This window comes from Pavona decussata, unplaced genomic scaffold (genome assembly GCF_977016875.1).
Source record: "Pavona decussata unplaced genomic scaffold, jaPavDecu1.1 SCAFFOLD_87, whole genome shotgun sequence".
NCBI lineage: Eukaryota > Metazoa > Cnidaria > Anthozoa > Scleractinia > Agariciidae > Pavona > Pavona decussata.
The window spans coordinates 1,373,025-1,398,438 of record NW_028145504.1 but is presented as its reverse complement, the minus strand read 5'-3'; the positions used below and the strand labels follow the sequence as shown (position 1 = coordinate 1,398,438).

The window sequence follows — 25,414 nt, the reverse complement described above, 5'->3', positions numbered from 1 at the left end:
GTCATTTGTACTATACTTAACCCTTTCACTCCCAGAAGTGACAAACAAATAAATTCTCCTTACAATTTTCATATCATGTGAAGCAGTTAAGTGATGAGAATTTCGAAAATCATCAACTAGGGCATGGGAGGAGTTGACAGCGCGAAGACATAGCGCTGGGGAACGTTACAAAGAGAGGGCTGCTCGTTGCACAACATTTTAACAGTGTAAGTAACTCGCTCGAGGACATGCAAGTGACAGTGGTTAAGGCGGGTTTACCAATGAAAGAGTGCTGACAGCGCAAAGATATGCGTTTCATTTTCCGCTTTCACACTCTTGCCCCTCTTGGGTTCAATCGTGATTTTGCTTTTCTGCAGTTGGTAGACTAGTTGGTCGACCTATACACGCGCACGCGCAACAAACGGGGGAAGCTATAACGCCACAAAACAATAGGTTTAATGAGCAAAAACAATCGCTCTGCACGTGCGTTTTATGCTTTTGTAAATTTCTGTGCTGTCCTCTGCAAAACAACAACGTGAAATGACCATTTTCAAGGTTTTGTGGGAGAACGTGAGCACACGGCGGTGAATTTTTCATTCTCCTTCCTTACTTTAACATCGTTCTTATCAATTTAGTTCCCGAATACTCCCCCCACATTCTACAAGTGCAACGAATTGGAATAATCGCAAAGTAGTAGAAGTAAAGACAACTTATATTTTCAAGTGACGTTTTCGTTGCCGTTGCTGTTGTCGTTAGCTAGCATCTGGGTACGCGCTCGTACCTTTATTTGCATACGACTGCAAATTTCGAACTCAACTGTGCTAGCATTTAGCAAATAGACAGTAATATACACCGAAACGTCAAAATCTGTGGGGTTTTTTTCTCACGTTCCAGCGATTTATTTATCAATTGCAATTTATCTAATGAAAGGCACTGCGCAATTAATGCATTTTTATCAACTATACAATACTATGTCTGGACTTCGAATGATCTCATACTTCTCTCTCGACGGCTAGCCAGCCTAGCTTGGGGTATTGTCCGCGCGTGATGTGTTCGCCCAACTATCGCCTTTGCTTAACATCCCGCCACAAACACAGGCTATCTACCGCTTGCTCCGATATTCCTGAGAAAGAGGCTACGACTACTCTTTGTCAATCATGCTACATTTTATTATACTGAAAACGTTTCTTTATATAATCTCAGTGCTTATATAAAATAAAATCAAGGCATTTTCTCAAGCTTTCAATCATCGATTTCTCTTAAATAATAATCTTTGATTTTTTAATTTGTCATCGACGAGGTATCGTTAAAGTGTAAAAAGGGATTTTATCCAGTTCACATTACTAGACTGCAAAAATTACATTAATCCAAGTTCAATTTACGCGCGTGGATTAACTCAGCGTAGACTGCGATACGCAAACGTCCTACATTATTTAAGGAGCAGGCGTCTTTGGTCTTCTTTTCCCTCCTGAAAAAAAAAAAGAAGAAAGAAGTTTTTAAAACCGTATTTTCTCACTCTTTACAAAGATTAAGCAAAAATTTCGACCCTGCCACTTGGGAGTTCTAGTAGGCCACATTGCGAGAGCAATAGCCGACATTTAACATGGAATTTTGGGACAAACTTCAACATTTGGTTTGGTTGTTTAGTTTTCTTCGTTCTCAAGTCTTTTCAGAGGGACTTATACAAAAAGAATCCTTATAAATTTCCCGGGAAATTCTGCTCAGAAATCCTTGGAGGCGCGTATATTAAAATTTTTATTTATCAATAGTTTCCAATATAACCCCATGTGCCATGCCTTCCCAGCCACCATACTGGCGAAATACATGGTGTGCTGTTGGTAAAACGGAAATATTTCAAACTGCTTTCACTAATGCATTTCAGGTTACAACAGCCAACCGCGCTGAAAAAAATTGTTTGCGTGCTTCCTTCATCTTTTGCCCATTGCGGCACCATAACTCGAAATTGTTGCTGCAACAGTTTTTTAATGGTAGTAGGTGGAAGCAAATTAATAAAAAGGCTATGTTTAGGGCCACCCAACGCGAATATTTAAGCACGATACTTAATTAAAATAACGTCTCCTGTGTCCCCAGATCGCTCTGTGCCCTGTTAAAGGCAGATTTGTGTAAGCTAATAGAGTTTGAACCATTCGGATCCTTCAGCTGAAAATATAAGCTACAGAAAGTCTTACGGAACGGAATCTTCTCCCTCGAATTTACGAAACTTTTGTTAGCTTTACTAAAATGCTACCTGACCTTTCTTCGCATTTTTATCGAGATTATTTGCCTCTCCGAAAACGAGAGGAATTAGTTTTCGGCAGTGTAACGAAACTTTGTGCTGTTGGTTTTCCAAATAAAACTTTACATTTAATAAAAAACCGAAACCGAATCTCTAAGTCGATTTATTTATAAAGGCCTTCCGCACAGATCTCCACCGAAATGAATCGTTGGATGCCTCTCTTAGATTGCACCTCCATCGGCTTTAATTTAGTTGGGTTGCAGACAATCATCGTATATCGTCGAGCAATTAATCAACTGACTTGCCTTGCTTCTTGGGTTTTTTGTTTCCTCCCTTTTTGCCTTTTTTCTTTTCGCATTTCTTTGTCTTCGGGTTTAGTTTAAAGCCTTTTCCACACGCCTCTGAAAAAATGGAATTAATTAATTTTAAAAGGTGAAAATTGCCTGTTCCGAAGTTCATAAAGGGACTAGACCCTGGTTTACACATTGTTCAAATTGTGTCATATGAAAAAAAATGAACCCCATCGCCAGAAAGATCACATAAAAATTAGTAAGTTTGCCAGGCGTCCTCCAAATTCATATAAAAGTCTCTAATTTTTCCAAATTTTGAAAGCCTTTACATGGTCGCAATCTAACGACATAACCACAAACTTGGTAAACTGACCAATTTGAAATGTGATCTTTCTTGTAATTTCAATTTCTGATTAAATGAGAATTTAAAAACTCGTTCCTAGTCTCTATTTGTACTCTGGAACGAGTAGCACTGAAATAAAGACAAAAACATTTTTAAAACTCGCTTTCCATAAAAAAACATCCAGTTGCTCATCGTCTTGCTTAAGCTATGGGGTCGAAATGAATTCGCGAATTTTGTTCCGTCTCTGTTGTTCAGTTCCCCCGCCAATCGTTTAACATCATTAATCCAAAGTTGTCTTATTTCCCTTTTATATTCGATCAAGTGCACCATTGGTAATCAAGAATGGATTACAGCTATTAAAGTACGCATGGGACAAAATACGATTTGGTCAAGGAATTTCAAGAATAACTAGATCTTCAAATTTATGCTGTTTCATCACTAAGCCCATGAATTTTTCATGAACGTAGTTAAAAAAAATTGGTGACAATTTTTCATAGCTTTGCATTTTCCTACAAAGCTGTTAATCTCCCGCCTTGTCTCGCGAGTGCCCCGACAGATTACTAATAATACAGTTCGAAACTCTTCTACTTTCTTTGTTTGTCTCTTAAACGTAAAACGCTGCTTGCTGCACTGGCATACCATACCTTGGCACTGGGATTTGTCACTGTTTGCGAACTTTCCAGCCTTTGCGGCTCTTGCACAGGGAATGCAGAATTTAGAATCACGCTTTGCAGATGAAAACAATGCGAACCCTTTATCACACTTGAGGCAGGTTCCATTCTCACAGGCCGCGCACTTTTTCGGACATGGAGCTTCTGTTGTGTTTGCTGAAAGAAAACGCATTTATAAACATGGAATTTAGCTTTAAAATATAATTTTCTTACCCAGGAACGTGTCCAATAAATGTCCGTGCGTTCCAGGTCGAGTTCAGTAGAATTTGGAAATGTTGGTTTTTTGGGAGAGGGTAAAACCGGAGTACCCGGAGAAAAACCGCTCTCCTAGCAAGGACAAGAACCAACAACAAATTCAACCCAAGGCAGATTGGTGGGAGGCGAGTGCTCTCAACACTACACAATCTGTGCTACGAATACGATACACATTTTGCTTCCAGTGTGGCTTTCTGTTTTCTCCAAAAATATTGAAACGATCGTGATCGAGAATAACTTGACCTTCTTCGAGAGGCAAGCAGCTAAACCTGTTACAACAAGAACTCGGGAACGTCACGCGAAATGAGCGCTGGTCACAATAACAAAGGCGTGCAAAGAAATGCCCGCGCACAAGCGGGAAAGAGAATTTACCAAAAGTTTGAAAGAAACGGATATTGGTACAAATTCATAGACAGGCATGTCCTGGAGCACAAGTCAGGGAGGAGACCCTGGGTACAGTTTGCCTCTCCTTTTCTTTTTCTACTCTTTATTCCGTGGGATTTTCGAGACTTGTACGCTTCGGTCGAATTCCCACGGAAAAATAGGGAACTGTGAACAGTCTACTTTGAAAGCGAAGTTGTGTGCACTGCACGCTACCCACTACGGAGACTATTTCCTGACTAATGATAGCCAAAGGTTTATTCTGACCTGCAGCGCATTTTGAGTCGTCTTTATCGACACCCTTTCTCTTGATCGAAGTTTGCTTAGCACATGGTTTACAAATGGTGTAATTGAATCGTCTCAACGTTATGGTGATTCTAGCAAATCCATTGTCACACTCCAGGCATTTTCTGCCATCACATCTAACACAGTTCTTGCCACAGTCTGCTGAGAAAAACATGAATCAATTCAACTCAATGCTTGGGCACATAAATAATTGTCTTCTAAATTAAACAATATAGAAAAACAAGAATTAGAAAAATAAACGGACAATTGACAAATCAGGGACAAGCCATCAAGTTGTAGTTGAAGAACGTTTTGATAGTTTTCCAAAAATTAAGTCACATGGTTTAACTGCATACAATTCATCATCAAAATTTAATTTTGAAAGAAGCGTATTGAATCAGTTGATTTTTCTTAACTGATGGACAATATTCCAGTAAAGGCTGTTCTCTGCAACTACTCACCAATGCCGTAAGTAGTTATATAGCACACCTTAGGGCGCGACTTTACCGCGCATCCAAAAGGTGTGCTCCCAACCCCAACAAAACCCAACCTAAAAAAATCCACCCAAAAGTAACCCCAACAAAACCCAACAAACATAATTCAGTTAAAAGTGTAAAAAATATATAAAAAAGTAACCTTGGCGCACCAGCTTTTGCGCATGCGCGAAAAATAATATTAAAAAGTTACCTTGGCGCATGCGCATAGCACGCCTTTTGGCGTGAGTCTGTGTGGAAATTTTAAAAACCATAGGGAAAAGTACCAATTCCTGATTCAGTCTTTGCGACCACCCTTTTATCGTAACACATTGTAAAGTCTTTTTCCTGATACCTGTTTTTTACCTCCTTTGTCTTACTATCTCGGGTTATCATTTGTTCGTTGACTGTTGTTATCCGATTCTTTTGACCCTCAATTAGCTGCCTCATTGTTTGTTGATTAATATATTGACTGTTTTCGTAATTGAGTGTGAAACCTTTTACTTTACATACTGTTTTTCCATTACTTGTACAATAACTGTAAGACTTTGGCCCTGTTCCGCACCACTTTTCAATGTAATGTCCACCAAGCTCATCGGTAAGATCACCTAGGTTATCACCTGTTTCGATGGTCGGTCCTTTTTCTTTTTCAATATACCAACAACTATCAGTATCAAAACCGAGAACATTGTCACCCAGATTGTCCAACACTCCATACAACATCATTCTTGCATGACTGGTTGTGAAAGCCGCAATGAATATGTTTGTATTATTACTGTTGTCAACAAAATGGTCTTTTAGGTTGTAGTTCATTTCAACCATATCTTCATTGATGAAATGAATGTTCAGATCATCAATCTTTTCATCTAACAAAATTTTGTAAAACTCGTGTGGCTCAACAACATATACCGATTTTTTCATATTATTTCTTTGTCCAAACTTTCCCCATAAACTATTCAAACACAGTTTTGAGATCGCCCTCATTCCAGGGTTAAATTTTATTTCACCCAACTGTATTCCTAGTTTTGACTTTACAACATTCCTATACTCTTCAACAGATTTATATGTGCATCCTTCACCAGTTTTTAACTCACTACTCTCCATTTTTATCTTCATGAATTTTTTAACGTAACCCTTGAAAAGTTTATTGGATCGATTTTCAAAATTCCACACCTCAAATATTTTTTGAATCTCATATCCCTTTTTAACAGCAACATTCAACTCGTTTGTACACCAAGTACCAACAAACATTCGTTCTTCGTCCGAATGCAAACATTTTTCATGTGATTTTAAAACAGCACATTTTTTACATAGTGGAAATAACAGCTTTTCTGCATTTCCACATGTCATTTTTACTGGTAAAACAGGGTGATAAAGACCGCGTGGAGGTAGCACTTTACATTTTACAAAACCAAACCAATTTGAATCGTACTCATCCGGCAAAAAGATCTTTTCCGGATGACCAACAGGATAATCCTTGTAGAATTGAACCGTAGGGTAGAGACTGACAAAGTCAACGTATTTTCCTTTTTCACCTTTTTTAAAATCGTATGTCAGTTTTGTCACGTTTGTTCGACCTCCAAAAAACGCATCCCTTGGATTTAGGGGTTCTATACATTCTCGATCCCAACCCTTGAAAAATTTCAAAATCTCCTTGTTTTCTTTTAACCCGCATTCGTATTCTTCAACAAGATTCCACCCACAGTCTATTATCCTTTCATTCTTTTCTTTTGTTCTATTCCTGAGAGTCAACATATCCATCTGATTTTTTGTGTTGATTGTATCGCTTGAAAAGCATTTTTCACAACCGTGCCAAAAGCATCCTTGAAATTCATAGACAGTTTTTGTTTCTTTGCAGAATCCATCAACTTTTCCAATGTCTGTCAAATTTTTTTCACCACCATTGAGAGCATGTTTAATATTTACCCCGTCTCTCTCAGATATCCAGTCTAACCAAGCTATACTTATTTTACTAAATTTTTCTCCTCTTGCGGAATCTTTTACAACACCAATTTGGTTGTGTGGCATATAGTTGCAACGGTAAACAGTCATACAAACTGATGCAATTGTTGTGTATAAAAGAGGATCAATGTTTTCCAACTCAATAAAATCATTCCTAAATTTTAACATACTTCTCCTCAAAATGTCAACATCACTTCTGCAGTACTCTCTCAATTCCTTTTTGAAGTCAAAGACATAGTTTTCATCAACTCGCGCTTGGTGCCATTCAACAAAAGCTTTTCTACCATACGAGCTCATTCTATCAAAACCAAAATGTTTCTTACTAGGGATCGGTCCAACATAGTTTTGGTTGCATTTCTTATTGAAATAATGAGGAAAATACCCCTTTTTCAACTCTGTTAAACCAAACGTTTTTGGAAACGATGCTAAAGGAGCAGCCACAAAGTTTAATGAATCGATAAACCTTCGCCCCGAAACCTCCATGCTCATTATCTTTGTTCCGTTATAAATACAATACGGTTTCATCCCATTTTCAATACACCAATTCCTGATAAACTGAGCGTCGTAACCTTTTGCATTGTGAGCAATGAAAGTGAAACCTTCATTATCTTTTTCGAAAACAAATTTACAAAATTCATCAATCGTTTCAAACGTGTTTTTATTACCATGAAAATCTTCACAGTCAACCCAATTGACGACATGGACACCGGTTTCTTGATTTGTTTCAAAATCATAAAAAATGTATTTATCGGTTCTCGTTTTACAAGAATAACACTTTTTTTCCTCAACACACCCAACACAGTTTCCTCCTTTGGAATTTTTTTTCTCCATAAAGCATCTATGTTCGTTCATATCACAGTACTGTCTGCAATTACTGCATTTACTGTGTCCGCATATGTGTTTTTCAAGCCCGTCTGTCACAATTCGCCCACATTTGAGGCATTTGCAAACTTTTTCACAAACAATATCCGATTTTGATCCATCCTTGACACTTCTTTCGCGTTTATGCTCCTCAAAACAATTTTTACCAAAGAAACACCTATTACAATCGTTACATTCGATCACTTTTCCGCTGCATCTATTTCCATTTGCAAAGTACTTGAAACACGCAATGCATTTTGCAGGGCACTTGTGACAATCACGTTTTTTGTACGGTTTTTTGCACGTGTGACAATAATAAGATTTACACAAAAACCCTGTCATACTCGTTATTACATCAAAATGATTACCGTTTTTGTAAAGGTAAATCATTTGAGAATTATGTTCATTTTCGGTTGAAAACGTTAACTCATTAAAATATTCAGCATCAACAACATTGATTTGAATTTTGAGATGATTTGCAAATGTCTTAATGTCTTCTAAAGTTGATCCAAACTCATTGATTTCAACTCCCGCTTCTTCATGAAGTTTTTCAGCCATATCCTTTTGCAATTTTCGTGATCTGTTGAATCCGTATTTTAATTGTGTTTGTGTCCATTTTGTTTTGTTAATGTTTGCAACAGCTGTTACAATAGCGCGAGCAAGACAAATGGAATCGTCATTTTTTATTGTAATGACGCTTTTCTTCCTTTTCAGATTTGAATTTGTAACGATTAACCTACCAGCACCTCGAGGAATCTTTGTTGATTGAATTTCAAACTTTACCTCAGACAAAGGTACCTGTTTGTATTCAATGAATCCTGAAAGTTTATTTGTTATTTCAGAATCGAGTTTTCCTTTGATTGTGATTAATTTTGAACTGATAGGTTTATTCCACGACGGGTGACTGATTATCCATCTTATTTTGTCACCGTCTTTCAACCCTCTCTCATCAATCACCATGTTTGCCATTTCCAGCAATACTTTATCGACACTGATTTCGGTTGATTGGTTGGGTTCAACCCTGAATTTATCAAAAAACGTTTTGAACTTTTTATTTGAACTCTCACCAATCTTGACGATCTCATATTGTTTGATTTCAGGTTTCGTATCTTTTTTTTCGATCTCGTTCATAAGTTTTTTGAAAGAGTAAATCTCTTTGTTAACAACGGGTTTTGGAGCCTTATTTTTTAACCAAACACCCCAATTTTCCACCTTTTTCTTTCCCCAATTGACTGCGGCATCGATTTTTTCTTTAATTTGCACCGTTTGTGCAGGTTTTGCAGTTTGTGTAGGCTGCTATCTCGTAAGTTTTTTATTTATGGAATTGATAAAATTTGCTTTTCTCAAACTTGAATAAACCCGTGAACCAAGATTTTTTGCAAGGTTTTTAAAATTTGTGAATTTTTTTGAATCCATCTTTTTTATTAAATGCAAGATTTTTTAAATTATTTTTTCATTTTATGAAAAATGAAAAGTTTACGCAAACGATAATTTTAATCTATTTCCATCGTGATTGATTAGTGTTTTACCAGTTTTTATGTACTGTTTAATCAAGGGTACGTCTTTGTTTAATAATTTACCACACGCATACTGACTTTTGCACCATATTAAACAATCATTATCTCCATCTTCAACCCAAACTGGTTTTGCATTTGACGGTTTACACACCTTTTTTTCATCAAGTTTTAGTTTTTTTGTGAGTTCCTCTCTTGATAACTTTTCGTAAAATTTTATTCCAGATCCGACAGCCATTTTTCTTAGTTCAATCATTTTTAGATAAGTCATCTTTTATTAAATGTAAGATTTTTTAAATTTATTTTTTACATCAGATCGTTTATATCCACCCAGGAATTGAATTTTTCTGGGTAACCGCTCCACTTCACCAACGCTTTACCTTTTCGAGCATCTCGTCGAATCACTTTCTCAATACGGTAAACGTCTTGAACAGCCTTTTGCATCTCCTGTTCATAAAAAGAACCGGATATTTCCTCGCCACTTTGGTCTTTGAGTCTATAAGTGATCGGATTGGTGTATTGTATCTTATCGACTGTGAAAACTTCTTCTGACCAATTGGGTGTGTATCCTTTGTCGAAGACAGGACGTTTGTACTTGGAAATTCTGACCTTATCACCGACTCTGTATTTTGGCTTTGTTGAGGTTGGTGCAAAATGGGTATCACCGAAAAGGTTGAAGTAAACGGTTCCTTCATTTTCTTTCCTCGACGCTTCTGCCGGCGTCATTTTTATCGAACGATGTTTGGTGTTGTTGTACCGCTTTAATATTTCGGGTAGTATGTCCAGATACACAGTATTGCCTTGAGCAGTGAATTCCTTCCACATTCTATTTTTAATGGTTCGGTTCCAACGCTCCACCACTGACGATTTCTCTTCATTTTCTGTTGAATACAGTTCAATCTCATTTTTTCTTAACAAGTCTTTCAGATGTTTGTTGTAAAACTCTGAACCTTTGTCAGTCCACACAAACTTCGGTTTTCTACCTTTTTTAAAGATGTTTTGAAATGCTTTGGTTACGGTCTCACCTTTTTTATCCTTCAATGGTACAATCCAACCGTATTTGCTAAAGACATCGATTATCATGAGAAGATATTTATAACCTTTATTCCATCTGCTGAACTGCTGCATCTCAACAAGGTCAGCAGCCCATATCTCATCGATGTGATTCACAATGACGCGCCGTCGGGTGAATTTTCTTTTTATGGGTCTATGCAGTTCATCTGCTAATTTTTCTTGCCACCCAATGTCTTTACCCGACGGCTTTTGACGTTTTTTGGAACGCCGAGACCAAGTTTTTGCTTTGTGTTAATCATATTTCGAGCCATCCAGTGACCCCATTGTCTCTCATTATAAGGAACAGAGTCCAGCGCTTTGACCATTTTCCTATCGGCTTTGTTTTTACATTTTTTATCATCTTTGCAAACCGAATAATCAACATCGTGTTGCATTGCAATCGCATCTGTTTTTCCAGTCGGCTTGTCATATATCTCGAGAATTTCACCAGTTTTTGGATCCCATTTGACTTGGTTTTCAAGATCGTTATACGGACCTGTAAACTTATGTCCTGGAAGAGTCCAACCACCTTTTGGTTTCGGTAGTTTTCCAATCGCTTTGTGAATATCAATCGAACCGCCAGAAGTCGGTCTACCCTTCATTCCTTTTTCATATTCACCCCAATTTGGAGGATGCCAACCAATGTTTTTATAACTTGAACAAGCGGGTGTGTTGTGATATTTACTACCAATTTTTACCATGCTATCGCAAGGGTAATCCTTATATTTTTCTAATGTCTTTTTACCAGCCTTTCCTGTCCAAAATTGGCTTGACAAAACACCAGTGTCCGTACTGAACGCTCTTTTTGCTATTTCTCCGGATTTGTATTCATCAAAAACATGTTGTGTTGAAGGAATGAGTTTGCCAATAACATCCATCGACTTTGATGCAGCTTTTCCTGGAGTTCCCAATTGTTCTAATATTGTATCCAATATTGCTCCACCCGATTGATCCAAATCTTTTCTATCGGTTTTGTATTTTTTATTTGGTCGAATCTTTGTTGACAATTGATCCAACGCTTCTGAACCAGCTTTTTGAATCAGCGGTGCAGCTTTTTCCAACGCATAATCGAGAGCCTTTTTTTGTAGTTTTGGGTTTCTAAGAGCCTCACTACCATAATAACGCCCCATTTCCACAGCTTTTTTCCCAAGCCAAGGAATACCATGTTGAATTAACATATCTGTTCCAGTCGAAGCTAATGTGTCAAAAATGCCCGCCCCTTTGGACGGGCCATCTAGTTTCCCTGTTCCTTTACAAATTTGGTTTTTGTGATTCCACATTCTGCGCATGTGCAGAAAAACATGAGTCGACCGTTCTTTGCACGTTTGTAACCTGCAGGTTCAACACATTCAGTTTGTTTTCGTTGTTTTACGCAATAAGATTTCATTTAATATTAAACTAGATTATTTTTTCAAAATATTTTTCAATAAATTTTTCATTTTTTGCTGCATTTCTTGTATCGAATACCTGTAAAAGATCAAAATACGATTTACCTTTATTCATCTCATTCAAAAAATACAAACAAAAATATCCACAAGTCGTTGTCAATAATCCTTGAATCTGTTCGTTTTGATGAATAAGAGTCAGATTTTTTCTTCTTGCATGATCTACAATTTCCTGAAACGGGGGCAATCCAAAACTGTCGAAATAATTGATTACACCATTTTTTACATACGTTGAAACCCAATGGCTTCCACTCATGTATGACGGTTCAAGGTTGTAAATAAATAAAGCCATTTTATGATTGTGTGGAACAGTTTGGTCTCTTGACAAAACACCACCCGTATCAATCGGTATTTTCAAACGTTTACACCATTTTTCCAAATCATGGTTACTCATCGGAATGTTTTTTTCAAACTTAACGGATGATTTCATCATTAAAATACTGCCCCCAACAATGGTATTTGATTGAATGGGCTGTTTTTTCCTAAAAGTAACCCGTCTCCAGTCTTTTTTTTCGTCTTTTTTTTTCCGGCGCCGATTGTTCCGGGTACTTGTTCCCATGTTCCAAAAAAAGGGGGCGGTGGTTGATACGCTCCCAATCTCGGAGCCGCTCCGCCATCCTGTTTGGTTGAAACCGGTTGTGGTTTTCCCATTCTCGGGCCGCCGGATCCTGTCATCTTTTTGAAAGCCTCAAGAGCCAAAGGAATTCCAATTGATGCTAAGAGTGTTCCAAGAAAACCACCCGTTTGTTTTTTTGTCGGTTTGATGTGTACTCCTGAACCTGTTTGCATGGCATTTATAATATCCATTTTTTGTTTATCACTCAATAGATGTTTGTTTGCTATCAGTTGTTGTATTTTGGAATTTGGAATCAAAAAACCACCCGTCTGCCCACCTCCGCCGGATATCTTTTTAACAAGTTGGGATGCTCCTTCAGAAACGACACCTGAAAGAGCAGACATTCCCAAAGTTTTTGCCAATCCAGGTCCTAAAGTTCGTCCTAACGTCAAGATTGAACTCAAAAGAGATCCACCAACTTGCTTTCTAATGTTTGACTTTGCGAGTTTGATATCCATTCCCTTGTTTAGTTTTCGATTCTTTTCCAACCTGTTTACAGTTGTTTTAGGTACTAAAAGAGTATCGGCCCCAGAAAGAGCGTCATTTTTTAAACGCAATGTGATCGTTTCCTTTTCATGGTAGGCTTTACTCAAAGTTTTTTTCTGATTTTCAGAAAGCGAAATGTTTATTTCAACCAATTGTGTCATCGTTATTTTATTTGAATCAAATAAAATAAAAATTTTTTGAGATTTTTTGACTCAAACAATCATGATTTGATTTCCAACTTTATCAACAATAACCTCACTTTCATGAAAAACAATGGCATGAACTTTTACATCGGCCGTCGGAGCGGTATTCAATGTGTAGTTTAAAATCAGTTGTTTTGGGTCTTCAGCCACACCCTCTTCTTGATAAGTCAAATCAAAATAGATAAGACCGTAAAGAGATTCAAAATTATATGGATTCAACTGCGTTCCAGTGTTAAAATCATCACTTCTGTAAGCATAATTCATCAAATATTCAAAAATGTCATTTTTCGATTCGGCGTTAAACCCCAATTCGGGATAAAATGCGTTATCTCCATAAGTCAATCGACATGTTGCAAAAGAGCTGTTGGAATCAGCAGAATTCAACTTGAATGTGTCAAATATATATGGAGTTCTCTCCGATTCCTCATTGTTTGGAGGATTTGACCTCTGAAAATAAATGAATACATGCTTTACATTTTTCAAGGATGTATTGATTCGAAACTCGTTTTGAACTGCTCTCGTACTTGCACTCTGGTTGTACAAATCTTTCATATAAGTCCATTTTGTCGGTTTGAGAAAATCTTCAATGAATTCCTTGTATGCACTAGCTTTTGGAATCATTCTTGGTAGAAAAAGATGGAATTTGGTTACTACTACCCGACCATCGTCAGCAGCTGCTGCTTTGTGAATCAATTCAGCATCATTATTTAGTGTAATTTCAAATGTCATATCAGACATTGGAGGTAGCATTTTGTCTTGCAACTCCTCAAAAAAACTATACCTGTTTAACGGAATGGATTTATTTATTTTCTTGGCACCGCCACTTCCATCATTGTTTGTAGCTTGAGTTAAAATCCGTCTTGCTTCAAAACCTGTATTTGTATTTGCTGTTGAACCATTTGTATCAAGATACCAAAAACCCTTTGTAGCAACCGATTTACTATAATCAGCGCTGTACTCAAGTAAATTTTTCAAGTTGACAACTTTGTGAACATTGTCACTATCGTACAAAATTTTTCCTTCAGATTTGACAACCAAATGTTTGATCAAAGAATGAGCTCCATTGATCATTGTGATTCGGTCAGCAGCTGCATAACCGGCTCCATCAGCTTTTTTCTGCAATTCCAAAGTAACCTCAAAACGTCCTTTGTAAAAATCATAAAAAGCAGACCTGTTTTTGATTGAAAACTTGTATCCGGTTTTATTTTGGGAACTGTTGTTTCCAGGTAACACGATTGGGTCGTCAAGGGAAAACTTGACCATTTCGTATCTTTGAAGTTTATCTCGTGTTCTAAACATCTTTTTTATTTATCTCTCAGAAACTTTTTATTTTTTTTTTATTTTTTTCTCTTTTTCATCCCACTTCCGGAAATAAGTCTGTTCAAAATTAAATTGTAATCTTCTTCTTCTTCTTTTTTTGGAGCTTTTACTACCTTTGGTTTTCCTAAATTTTGTAAGTCTTTTATAAAAAGATGGCCCGATTTTTCGGCAACTTTTTTATTTATTTTATCTTCTGCAAATTGAACTGCTTTTTTCCCGATTTTATTACCGGCACTTTCTATTCCAGACTTTAAGGCTTTTTTAGCAAGAGGTTTAAAAACAGCCTTGGTTGCGGTGCTAAACAATTTTTTCATTGGGTTAAAAATATTGTCCACAATCAAACCGGATCCCTTGTGGACATGAATAAATCTTCCCAGTTTTAGGTGAAATGTTTTTTTATAATGATAACTTTGCATTTTATTATTAAAAGATTTTTTATATTTTTTCTCGCAAAATCAGAGAAAAAGCAGTGTCTGCGTTATTCAAATCAATTATCCTCCTTTTTCCATCGGTAATGTAAACTCTAATTGTGTTGATAACACTTTTATTTACTGGATTAAATTGAACTCTTCTGGGTTCTTTGGTAAAAGCATATGATGGATTCAAATCATTTGTGCCAAATGTGTATAAAATATCCGTTTCATCACCATCAACAAGACTGTCTGAAATCAAATCACAATGTATGTTTAAAATTTCCGTATCTTGGCTTAGATTTGGAGTGTAGTCGCCGATATTTTCAGTGCTAGTTAAAACTCGTTTTTTAAATCCAAGCAGATCATTAAAATCTGACACTCTGAGATCAATTTGGTAGTTTGTTGCAAGCGTTATTACTACTTTATATGTGGTGTTGTCAAATTCCAGAGTGATTGGATATGAGGGGTTGTTGGCAGTTCCTGTTTTTGTTTTTTCCTTGATGTAATCATTAAAATCAACGTAGTTCCATGTGCCTGGAGTAAAAACAATTTCTTTCCAATTACTTCCGCCATCTGAAGAGTATTTTATTTTTTGGTTTTTCAAGCCTGCTGTAATATTGAACCACGTGAAAGACATGGAAATAATTCGATCCAAACCCATTTCATATTGTTTGTTTGGATTTAATTGAATCGCTTTGTTATATTCGATTGTGAAATCGCTGGGTTTGTTTTGTCCTTGATTTTTGACGCTGTGAGAAGATAAAACCAATTGTCTTTGCATATTTTATTACTCTATATGAAAAAAGTTTTTGTAAATTTTGTTGTATTGGGATTTGTTGATAGCAGAATTTTTAAATAAAATATCAAGAATAGCAACACCAGCGTTTCTGAGTTGTATGCTATTATTACCAGCACCAATTGATCCAGTGATCAACTCTAATTTTTTAATGGCTTCTTTTGGGTTTAGAAAAAAAACACCTCCACCTCGCTTTGTTTTTGGACCAGATCCTTTGATAGTTTTCAACTTGGTTTTATTATAGTTAATGTAGTCGGTGAGAACTTTTCTGGTGTCATCAATAACTTTTCTTCCAAACTGAGCTTCAGCTTGACTAATCATACCTTTGTTCAGCTGCTTTGTAATGTGTGTTTTGTATCCTGGAAGTTGTTGTCTTTTTTTGGTCGCCTCTTCGATTTTCTTTGATAAATAAGTATGTCTAGTTTTTGCTGTCATATCAAACCTGTTGAGTTGTGCTTCAATATCATCATAATTGGATATACCAAGTTCGTCCAAAGTCTCATTTATTCTATCTTCATCAAAAATTGAATAATCCGGAACTTCATCTTCTTCGTATTCTGGACGGTCTTCAAGTTCCGGCATATACTCGGGATCAATTGATAGTTTCTTTTTTCCTGTTTCCAAATCTTTGAGAACGTCATCGTAAGAGGGTGGTTTTGGAACAATTTGTTTTGAACTTTGCGGTTGAACTCCCTCATCAAACAAATCTTCAAGATTGTAATCTGGAACTTCATCTTCGGTATTTATTCCATAATCTGGGGGAAAAACTCCTGGTGCTTTTTTTCTGGCAATCCTTTTTATAGGTTGAGGTTTAGCCAATTCCTTCAAACCGGATGTTATGGGTCTGAAAAGTCTTTCTGCTTCAGCTTCTCCCATTGTATCTGCAATCTTTTTTTGTTTGATAGCTTTCCTGATTGCGTTGATATTTTGACCTGCTTTTGTTTTTTCATCGGCAAGTTTTTTCCAATTTTGCAAACTCATTTTATCTTTACTCAACAAAATTTTTCCAAAAATGTAAAATTAAATACGAAAAAGGGTCGTATTGCGAGTCGTATTGCGATTCGTATTGCGAGTTGCATCAAAAACAAACCGTAATCGAAAAATATTTTGTTTGGTATTAGTAAATGGAAATACCAAACTATGACATAAAAGAAGATAATGGTGATTTCACCAAGTTGTATCCATACATGCCGGACAGATGTTTTAGAATGTTGATTTGCGCTCCAAGTGGTAGTGGAAAAACCAATCTTTTACTTCACATGATAATGAAGCCGCTTTTGTATTTTGACAAGATTTATTTGTATGCAAAAAACTTGCAACAAGCCAAATATCAGCATTTGTTAAAGATTTTTGAACCTTTTTCAAAAAAATATGGTTACGATATCATTGAAGCTAGCAACGATGAGATAATTCCATTGTCAGAAATGAATGATGAAAATCAAAAGTTGGTAATTTTCGATGATTATTTGAACACTGGAACAGCAAATGATAGGGAAATACGAAACTATTTCACAAACTCTCGAAACAAAAACTGCAGCTGCATTTATCTGTCTCAGTCTTTCTACAACACAGACAAAACAATCAGATTAAACTCGTCTCATTATTGCATTTTCGATTTTCCAAACATGAGGGAAAAAAATTCAATATGTAGAGACTTGGGAATTGATATCGAAAAATACGAATATGCAACCCAAGAACCCTTCACTTTTTTATACGCTGACAAGCCTCGAAAATTCACCGCAAAAAATTTTACTGAAATAATCTAATCATTAAATAAAATGAGTTTTTACAACGGTGTTTTAAATTTTAACGATTTTTCTTCCAGAAAAGGAGAGAGAGGTGAGAGGGGTTTCCCAGGTGTTGGTTTCAAATTGGATGAAAATGGAAATTACGATATGGAAAGTAAAAGACTCGTAAATGTAAAAAATGGTGCAAACCCAAACGATGTTGTCACAAAGAGTCAAATTCAATCGTTAGATAATACCCCAGGTAATGTACAAGCTGATAAAGCAGTGATTTACAGCAACACAGGTAGCGTTCATACAAACAGCGTCTATCTGCAGGACATACCAGACGGTGCTGGTAGCTTCAATAGTGTTAGATTAATGACTGAACATCAGTCTTATGACAATATTCACCTTCATGTACCGGATTTGCAAAACTTTGATGGTTATGGTGGCCGTAAAAAAAGCGAAATTATGGTAACATCGACTGAACAACATATTACCGGACGGAAAACATTTTTCGATCTTAATGTGGTAAAACCCAATAATAACGATCAAGCGGCGAATAAAAAGTATGTGGATGATGAGATTAAAAAAATACCATCAACTGATTTATCTGCGTATGTGAAAAAAGATGGCAGTGTTGCAATGACTGGTGATCTTAATATTGGTAATCAACAAATCACCAACCTTGGGTACAATATTCAAAATTCATCTGATGTTGTCAATTTAGGCTTTTGTGATACAAAATATTTACAAAAAGTATCTAATAGTGACCTCAATATGGACAATCATAGAATCAAAGGTATGGCTCAACCTGTTGATAATAATGATGCTTCCACTAAAGCATATGTTGATAATGAAATAGCTAAAATACCATCTGTTGGAAGTGATTTGAGTGTATATTTGAAAAAAGATGGAAGTGTTGCAATGACTGGAAACCTTGATATGAATAACCAATATATTCAAAATATCAAAACACCAAAAGCTAATGAATCAGATAAATCTGCTAATGTTGGTTTTGTTGTCAAAGAGATAAATGATTCCAATGCCAATTTAACCCAACAATATAAGGATTACATGGCTCAATCACATTTAATAAGCAGTCATAAAACAAATGAATTCAAATATCTTATAGATAGTGACGAGAGCAGTTCGGAGTACAATATCACAGTGAATGGTATTGTTGATTTCAATGAATCCCCGCATCAAAATAAAAAGGCTTACAGCATAGTTTTGACAAAGGATGCAGGCACAAATAATTATCGATCAAGGATAGGTTTCAATCTTTATTCTCTCGCTATAGGAACATACACTATCGTGTTTGAATTCTACCCACCGGAAATGACCAATATTCAATTATCATGTACTGCATCTTCTGCGTATATCCACAAATCAACACAGCGTGATTTCACTGATTATAGCAAGCTATTGGTTCAATTCAATAACAACAGCAAACAAACTCCAGATTACATCTATTTGACGATGCACGGCACAGCTACAGCGACACCGGTGCAGTGCCATCTGGTTGTTTACGGTGTAAAAGATTGGTCGGATAGTGTGTATCCAGATATTTACGATGGGTTGGATAATGTTATGTTCAAGTACGAAAATGGAGACATGAAAATGCAGACTGAACTAGACATGAATAACAAAAGAATAGTGCATCTTTCCGACCCGATCGATGATGGAGACGCTGTCAATAAGTTAAGTTTGGATTCCGTGTCATATTACACGAAAGGTCATGCTTACAGAAGTATATTTTCCGAATTCTATGATTTATTAGAAACATCACGCTTTGGTCTCATCAAGGGTGTTAGCGGTGTTGTGATAAATAGTGTTCTACCTAATTTTATCCTTGAAACAGATCGTTTTATCAACGACTATGACGTCAAAAATGGTTTGAAACTCAGTACAAAAACACATATCCATACAACAAAAGTTTTTAATCAATCAAGCAGCTTTACATTCTTCATGTCTTTTTTGCATGATGAAACCAAAACAGGAACAATCAGTTGGTCTAACACGAGAGCGTTTCACATAAAATTTTATCCAAGATTTTTAATTACTGCTGATCAAATTCAGATCGACTTTCTAAGAGGAAAACAGTCAATCAGTTTCACAAGCGATTTCAAAAATAAACAGTTGTGCATTTGGATATGTTATGATGCCACCCAACGTCTGTACAAGATGGCGCTAGGCAATTATAATGCTCACGCAACCAAAACATTAAGCGGAACTATTAATTTTCAAAGTAACCAATTTGAAATCGACTATGACGGCTTTGTCAATAAAATCGGTTTGGTTGATAAGTTTATTGACGTCGACAGTTTAGACTTTCACAGGATTTTGCTTGAGGAAAAAAGAAATAGATCTTATCTTGAGTAAATAATAAAGATGGTAAAAACAAAAAAATCGGTCATCAATTTCAACCACATATCTGAAGAGTTGACCGAATCACAGATAACTGAACTGAAATCGTATTACAGAACGTACCACAAAAAGATGTGGATGTACAAGGCTGCTTACAAACGATTGAAAGCGTGGCAGTTGGCAGGCAATATCTCAAGCATTGTGTTTGCCACCGGTGGTTTAGCCAGTTCGATAGCGACTGCAGGAGTCAGTCTAATTGCCATCGCGTCTGCGAGTGTGCTTATTCAAGCGTATATGAAACACAAAAACCTTGAAATCAGACTGCACCAAGTTCAGTATGCTTTTCAAACGTATGGCCATCTGTTGATTCAGATAAAAGACATTCTCAGATCTGGTCAATTCAACGAGTCAGAACTGTTGTCAAAACTTCAACAAAATGACGATTTCATTCTCGACAATTCGCCGATTGTTGACAAGTTTGAGAAAAAATACGATATGATCTTTGCGTAAAAGCGTTGTGAGATATTTTGAACAGACTTTCTATTCATGACCGTGAATAGAAAAAACAGCTAATTTAATTAATCTTCAAATTAGCTATCGTCACGAGATGTAATAAAAAACCAAAACTGGTGGCCACCAGACCTCTCATGAGGGACTTTACTCTTTTTTAATTTTTCCCACCCTGTCCCTCATGAGAGGTTTTTTTGGTTTTTTTATTTATTTTTTATTTATTTTATTTTACCCACTTTACAAGGCTTTGCCCTCCACCACACCGCTCTTTTGAGCACTATCAGACTCCTTGATTGAAGCCATATTTTGTATTTGTCGCCCTACGGTGTGGGCTGAACCGGCACTTCTGAAGGGATTAACCCAACTAAGCTCTACCCAACAGCTTGCCACCGATCTTAGGGCGACAGTTTTATTATTTTATTATTTAGTCAACCTATAGAATGACGGCAGGGGTTTTTCACCATTCTATAGGGGTTGTGTATACAGTTCGGTAACCAAAGGCCCCTGCTTTTTCCAATGGTTAACTACTGAGCATACACAACCAATTTATATCACAACCAAACAGCCTATTTATATGTTACAGTTTAAAAAAGCTTTTACATGTGGTATTTCATACCGGTAACACTCATGTTAAATTTTAGTACGCATGTGTATTTGGTGAAAACAGGAAAAATAATTCGTTTACATCACAGGATATTTTTACATGAGCGGTTGTGGTTAGCGTGACTGCACGTTTCACCTCAATGAACATGTATGCAAATTCCTCACAACCGGATGTTGGTCATAAGTATATTGATTAACAGGAAAGCCGCAAAGGGAATAACACATCATTTAGTTGTTTTGGTGGTCGCAAAGACTGAATCAGGAATTGATACTTTTCCCTATGGTTTTTAAAATTTCCACACAGACTCACGCCAAAAGGCGTGCTATGCGCATGCGCCAAGGTAACTTTTTAATATTATTTTTCGCGCATGCGCAAAAGCTGGTGCGCCAAGGTTACTTTTTTATATATTTTTTACACTTTTAACTGAATTATGTTTGTTGGGTTTTGTTGGGGTTACTTTTGGGTGGATTTTTTTAGGTTGGGTTTTGTTGGGGTTGGGAGCACACCTTTTGGATGCGCGGTAAAGTCGCGCCCTAAGGTGTGCTATATAACTACTGCCGTATTGTAGTTTTTCCTCGTTTGTTTTTTTATTTTAAAAAAATGTGTATTTTTGAATTATCATTTATCATTTTTACCAACTGTATATATTATAGGATTGTATTGTATCCTTTCATATTGTTATGTAGTTAGGTGGCCTATTAATGTACATTCTAGTGTGCTGGATTTTACGACACATTAATAAAGTTAGAATAAAATAGACTGAAAAGTTCTTTCTTACTCTCTCACCTTTTTCGCATTGATCTGTCTCCTGATTCAGTCGAAATCCAGCTTTGCAGTGGGAACGCAGTATTAAGCAAAATATGCGAAAAAATTCCTTCTAACATAATGTGATTTTTGAAGCGACTCGTGCGTTCCATTATTGTGGCCGTGGAAGCGAGATGTCCCGCTTCCACTGCTTATGGCGATAGAAGCGAAACATCTAGCTTCTATGACCACAATAAATAAACATTTTTCCGGTGAAAGAAGCGAGTTGTTTCGCTTCCTACAACCAATGGGCGACAAGAAGCGAAACGTCTCGCATCCACACTCACAATAAATAAACAGTTTTGTCGGGTGAAAGAAGCGAGTTGTTTCGCTTCCAACAACCAATAGGCGACAAGAAGCGAAACGTCTCGCATCCACACTCACAATAAATAAACATTTTTGCCAGGTGAAAGAAGCGAGTTGTTTCGCTTCCTACAACCAATAATCGACAAGAAGCGAAACGTCTCGCATCCACACTCGCAATAAATAAACAGTTTTGTCGGGTGAAAGAAGCGAGTTGTTTCGCTTCCAACAACCAATGGGCGACAAGAAGCGAAACGTCTCGCATCCACACTCACAATAAATAAACATTTTTGCCAGGTGAAAGAAGCGAGTTGTTTCGCTTCCTACAACCAATAATCGACAAGAAGCGAAACGTCTCGCATCCACACTCGCAATAAATAAACAGTTTTGTCAGGTGAAAGAAGCGAGTTGTTTCGCTTCCAACAACCAATGGGCGACAAGAAGCGAAACGTCTCGCATCCACACTCACAATAAATAAACATTTTTGCCAGGTGAAAGAAGCGAGTTGTTTCGCTTCCTACAACCAATGGGCGACAAGAAGCGAAACGTCTCGCATCCACACTCGCAATAAATAAACAGTTTTGTCGGGTGAAAGAAGCGAGTTGTTTCGCTTCCAACAACCAATAGGCGACAAGAAGCGAAACGTCTCGCATCCACACTCACAATAAATAAACATTTTTGCCAGGTGAAAGAAGCGAGTTGTTTCGCTTCCTACAACCAATGGGCGACAAGAAGCGAAACGTCTCGCATCCACACTCGCAATAAATAAACAGTTTTGTCGGGTGAAAGAAGCGAGTTGTTTCGCTTCCAACAACCAATGGGCGACAAGAAGCGAAACGTCTCGCATCCACACTCGCAATAAATAAACAGTTTTGTCGGGTGAAAGAAGCGAGTTGTTTCGCTTCCAACAACCAATAGGCGACAAGAAGCGAAACGTCTCGCATCCACACTCGCAATAAATAAACATTTTTGCCAGGTGAAAGAAGCGAGTTGTTTCGCTTCCTACAACCAATGGGCGACAAGAAGCGAAACGTCTCGCATCCACACTCGCAATAAATAAACAGTTTTGTCGGGTGAAAGAAGCGAGTTGTTTCGCTTCCAACAACCAATGGGCGACAAGAAGCGAAACGTCTCGCATCCACACTCACAATAAATAAACAGTTTTGCCAGGTGAAAGAAGCGAGTTGTTTCGCTTCCTACAACCAATGGGCGACAAGAAGCGAAACGTCTCGCATCCACACTCGCAATAAATAAACAGTTTTGTCAGGTGAAAGAAGCGAGTTGTTTCGCTTCCAACAACCAATGGGCGACAAGATAAATAAACTCGCAATAAATAAACAGTTTTGTCAGGTGATAAAAATTCGCGCATTAGTTTTGCAGTGGTTGGGTGAAGCCTGGGCACTAGATGCTAAGGTACTCTTCCAGTCGAGATTGCACGTAGTTTCATCCTGTTCCGTTCGTGGAGATATATGCCGACTTAATGCGCCCTATTTGTACCACGACTGTAATGAGCAAAGCCTTTCTTATATATTCAGGTAAGGTAGCTTATTTTTTCCCTCTTTAATATCTTCAAGCCGGACAAGATAGACTTGAAAAAGCCCCTTTGAATCGTAAAGTTGAAGGGGGCATATGCTGTCTACTTTGTCGATTTGGATACCGAAATTGTTAAACAAGCTATATCTTCAAACGACGATCGGCAGACCACATGCAACTAAATGCTTGTAAAGTCAGAGGACTCAGAGGCATACTGAATTCTACGAACATAACCGTAGCTTTGCACCGGGGGGTTGTGTCTCTGTGTAGAAGTGTGTGTGTGTGTGGGAGGGTACTCTTCGGAATTCTTGATTGGGGTTTGCTGCTCTGTTCTCCAAATCCTGATCCTATTTCAGATCAAAACAGGTCATTTTCCACACCCGTTTTCAGACCTGAGTGCAAAGCTTGGCATCGAAATCAACGGAGGTGAACACCATGCAACCAAAGAATGGGCAAAATTCAGCCCGAATGATATACTTTCAGTTACTCTGCCTTCTCCCTTATTCACTTTGACTTGAGAATACGCTCTCGTAGTTCCCTTGAAAATCATACACGATTTCAGACCATAATGGTAAAAGTCTATACCCGTTTTCAGACCTAAACGGCTCAAAAACCATACCCTTTGGGGCGGCACATACCTATATGGCTTCTGATAGTAGTGTCTCCCCCCCTCCTTGAAGCTTTGCAATGCGGGTAAATATCCAGTAACATCAACTCAAAATGATCTACGTTTGGAGTCTTTGAATATGATACCAGATTTTTTGATAATACAAGATTACTTCTAATCGTATGCATTTGTACTGTTTCGTGGAAAACAATATCGCTGCGAGTATTTTAAATGTACTGTATTATCTATAGTACTTTACACTTGAAAAGTAAAACCTTTTGTAGAAACCAAATTCATCTGCATGTTTGTTTGTTTTTTTGCTTTGCAGTAGACTTCATGGCGCCACTGATTCATTAGCAAGGTTAGTGTTTCTCAGTTATCCCTGTTAATTTTAGCAACAATGTTGTTCGACAATTTATCGAATTGTTACGAAGTACCCACTACAAGTGTTCCAAATAAAACAAACAGAATAGCATAAAATAACAAACGAACGCATTCCAAAACCAATTATTTAGTACACCGAAAAGCACGACGCAGTTCAAATGGATTTGTATGATGACACCTTTCGGTTATCTTCCCATTTAGGGATGCAATTTGTGCTTTTAACAAGAAGGAAGTATTTGTATTTAAATGTATATTTTGGAAACTCAGGGATGGAGATTCAAACTTTGATCAGATAAAGAAAAGACGTTCAAATTTAAAGACAGTCCTGGCTGTAAATAATGTAAAAAAAATGTTTGAACATACCAGTTGAAATTCTCGTGAATGCATTTTGGAAACCGCTGAATAGCAATAAATGAGGGACGGTGTAGATTATAAATGAAGAATGCAATCAAGTACAAAACAACTTTATCAAAGACGAATCAGTGAATTCATACAGCCAAAGGAGATATCGGTTGTGTCGTAATCTTATGTCAGTGTTACTGCTGGGCTTCGCGTTTCCCAGCTGGGTCCCTTGCGCAGACATTTAGTTTCGGGCATGCGCATAGGTGGCCTTTAATGTTTACCACGAGGGCCACCGAGTTTTTACCTCAATTTTAAGTTCACTAAGGTTTATTAGTTTTCACGGTTTGTACGGCAGTTAAGTTGACTTTTATGAAGGTCCATCGGTGTAACTGGAATTGCGAGTTTGTCTCACGGTACCTCGTGTCGAAATAAACGTTGAAATTTACGGCTGGTTTACATTCGCAACTACAGTAAAAACTCGACCTCAAGCATGGTTTGTCGATGGATGTGTGGTTTACAAGGATAAATACCGTTTACTTGGTTTTTCTATCGCAACTTTCACGGATAATTACGGGCATGGAAAACGAAAACATGGAATCTACAATGGCTTATGGTGAAGAAGGAATTTTCAAAGGTTATCGTTCGCGT

The 25,414-nt window shown here is 37.2% G+C and overlaps 2 protein-coding genes across 8 annotated transcripts in view; both read right to left on the bottom strand.

The window, feature by feature from the left end:
- Nucleotides 1-25,414, bottom strand: part of LOC146474682 (inactive tyrosine-protein kinase 7-like) — a 71,374-nt gene that overhangs the window by 25,758 nt on the left and 20,202 nt on the right. The gene's annotated exons all lie outside the window — the stretch shown is intronic.
- LOC146474683 (uncharacterized) overlaps nt 1-25,414 on the bottom strand; it is a 74,435-nt gene that overhangs the window by 30,772 nt on the left and 18,249 nt on the right. For 3 of the 7 annotated variants that reach the window (XM_085116427.1, XM_085116421.1, XM_085116425.1), the window contains exons 3-4: nt 21,580-21,630; nt 4,423-4,602 (exon numbers count right to left, since the gene is read on the bottom strand). In XM_085116427.1, coding sequence (XP_084972553.1) covers nt 4,423-4,602; nt 21,580-21,630 — 231 coding nt within the window. Of the gene's footprint in view, nt 1-416; nt 1,448-2,520; nt 2,617-3,492; nt 3,676-4,422; nt 4,603-21,579; nt 21,631-25,414 lie in introns of those variants that run through there. The other 4 variants (XM_085116423.1, XM_085116426.1, XM_085116424.1 and 1 more) reach the window with 4 other exon arrangements.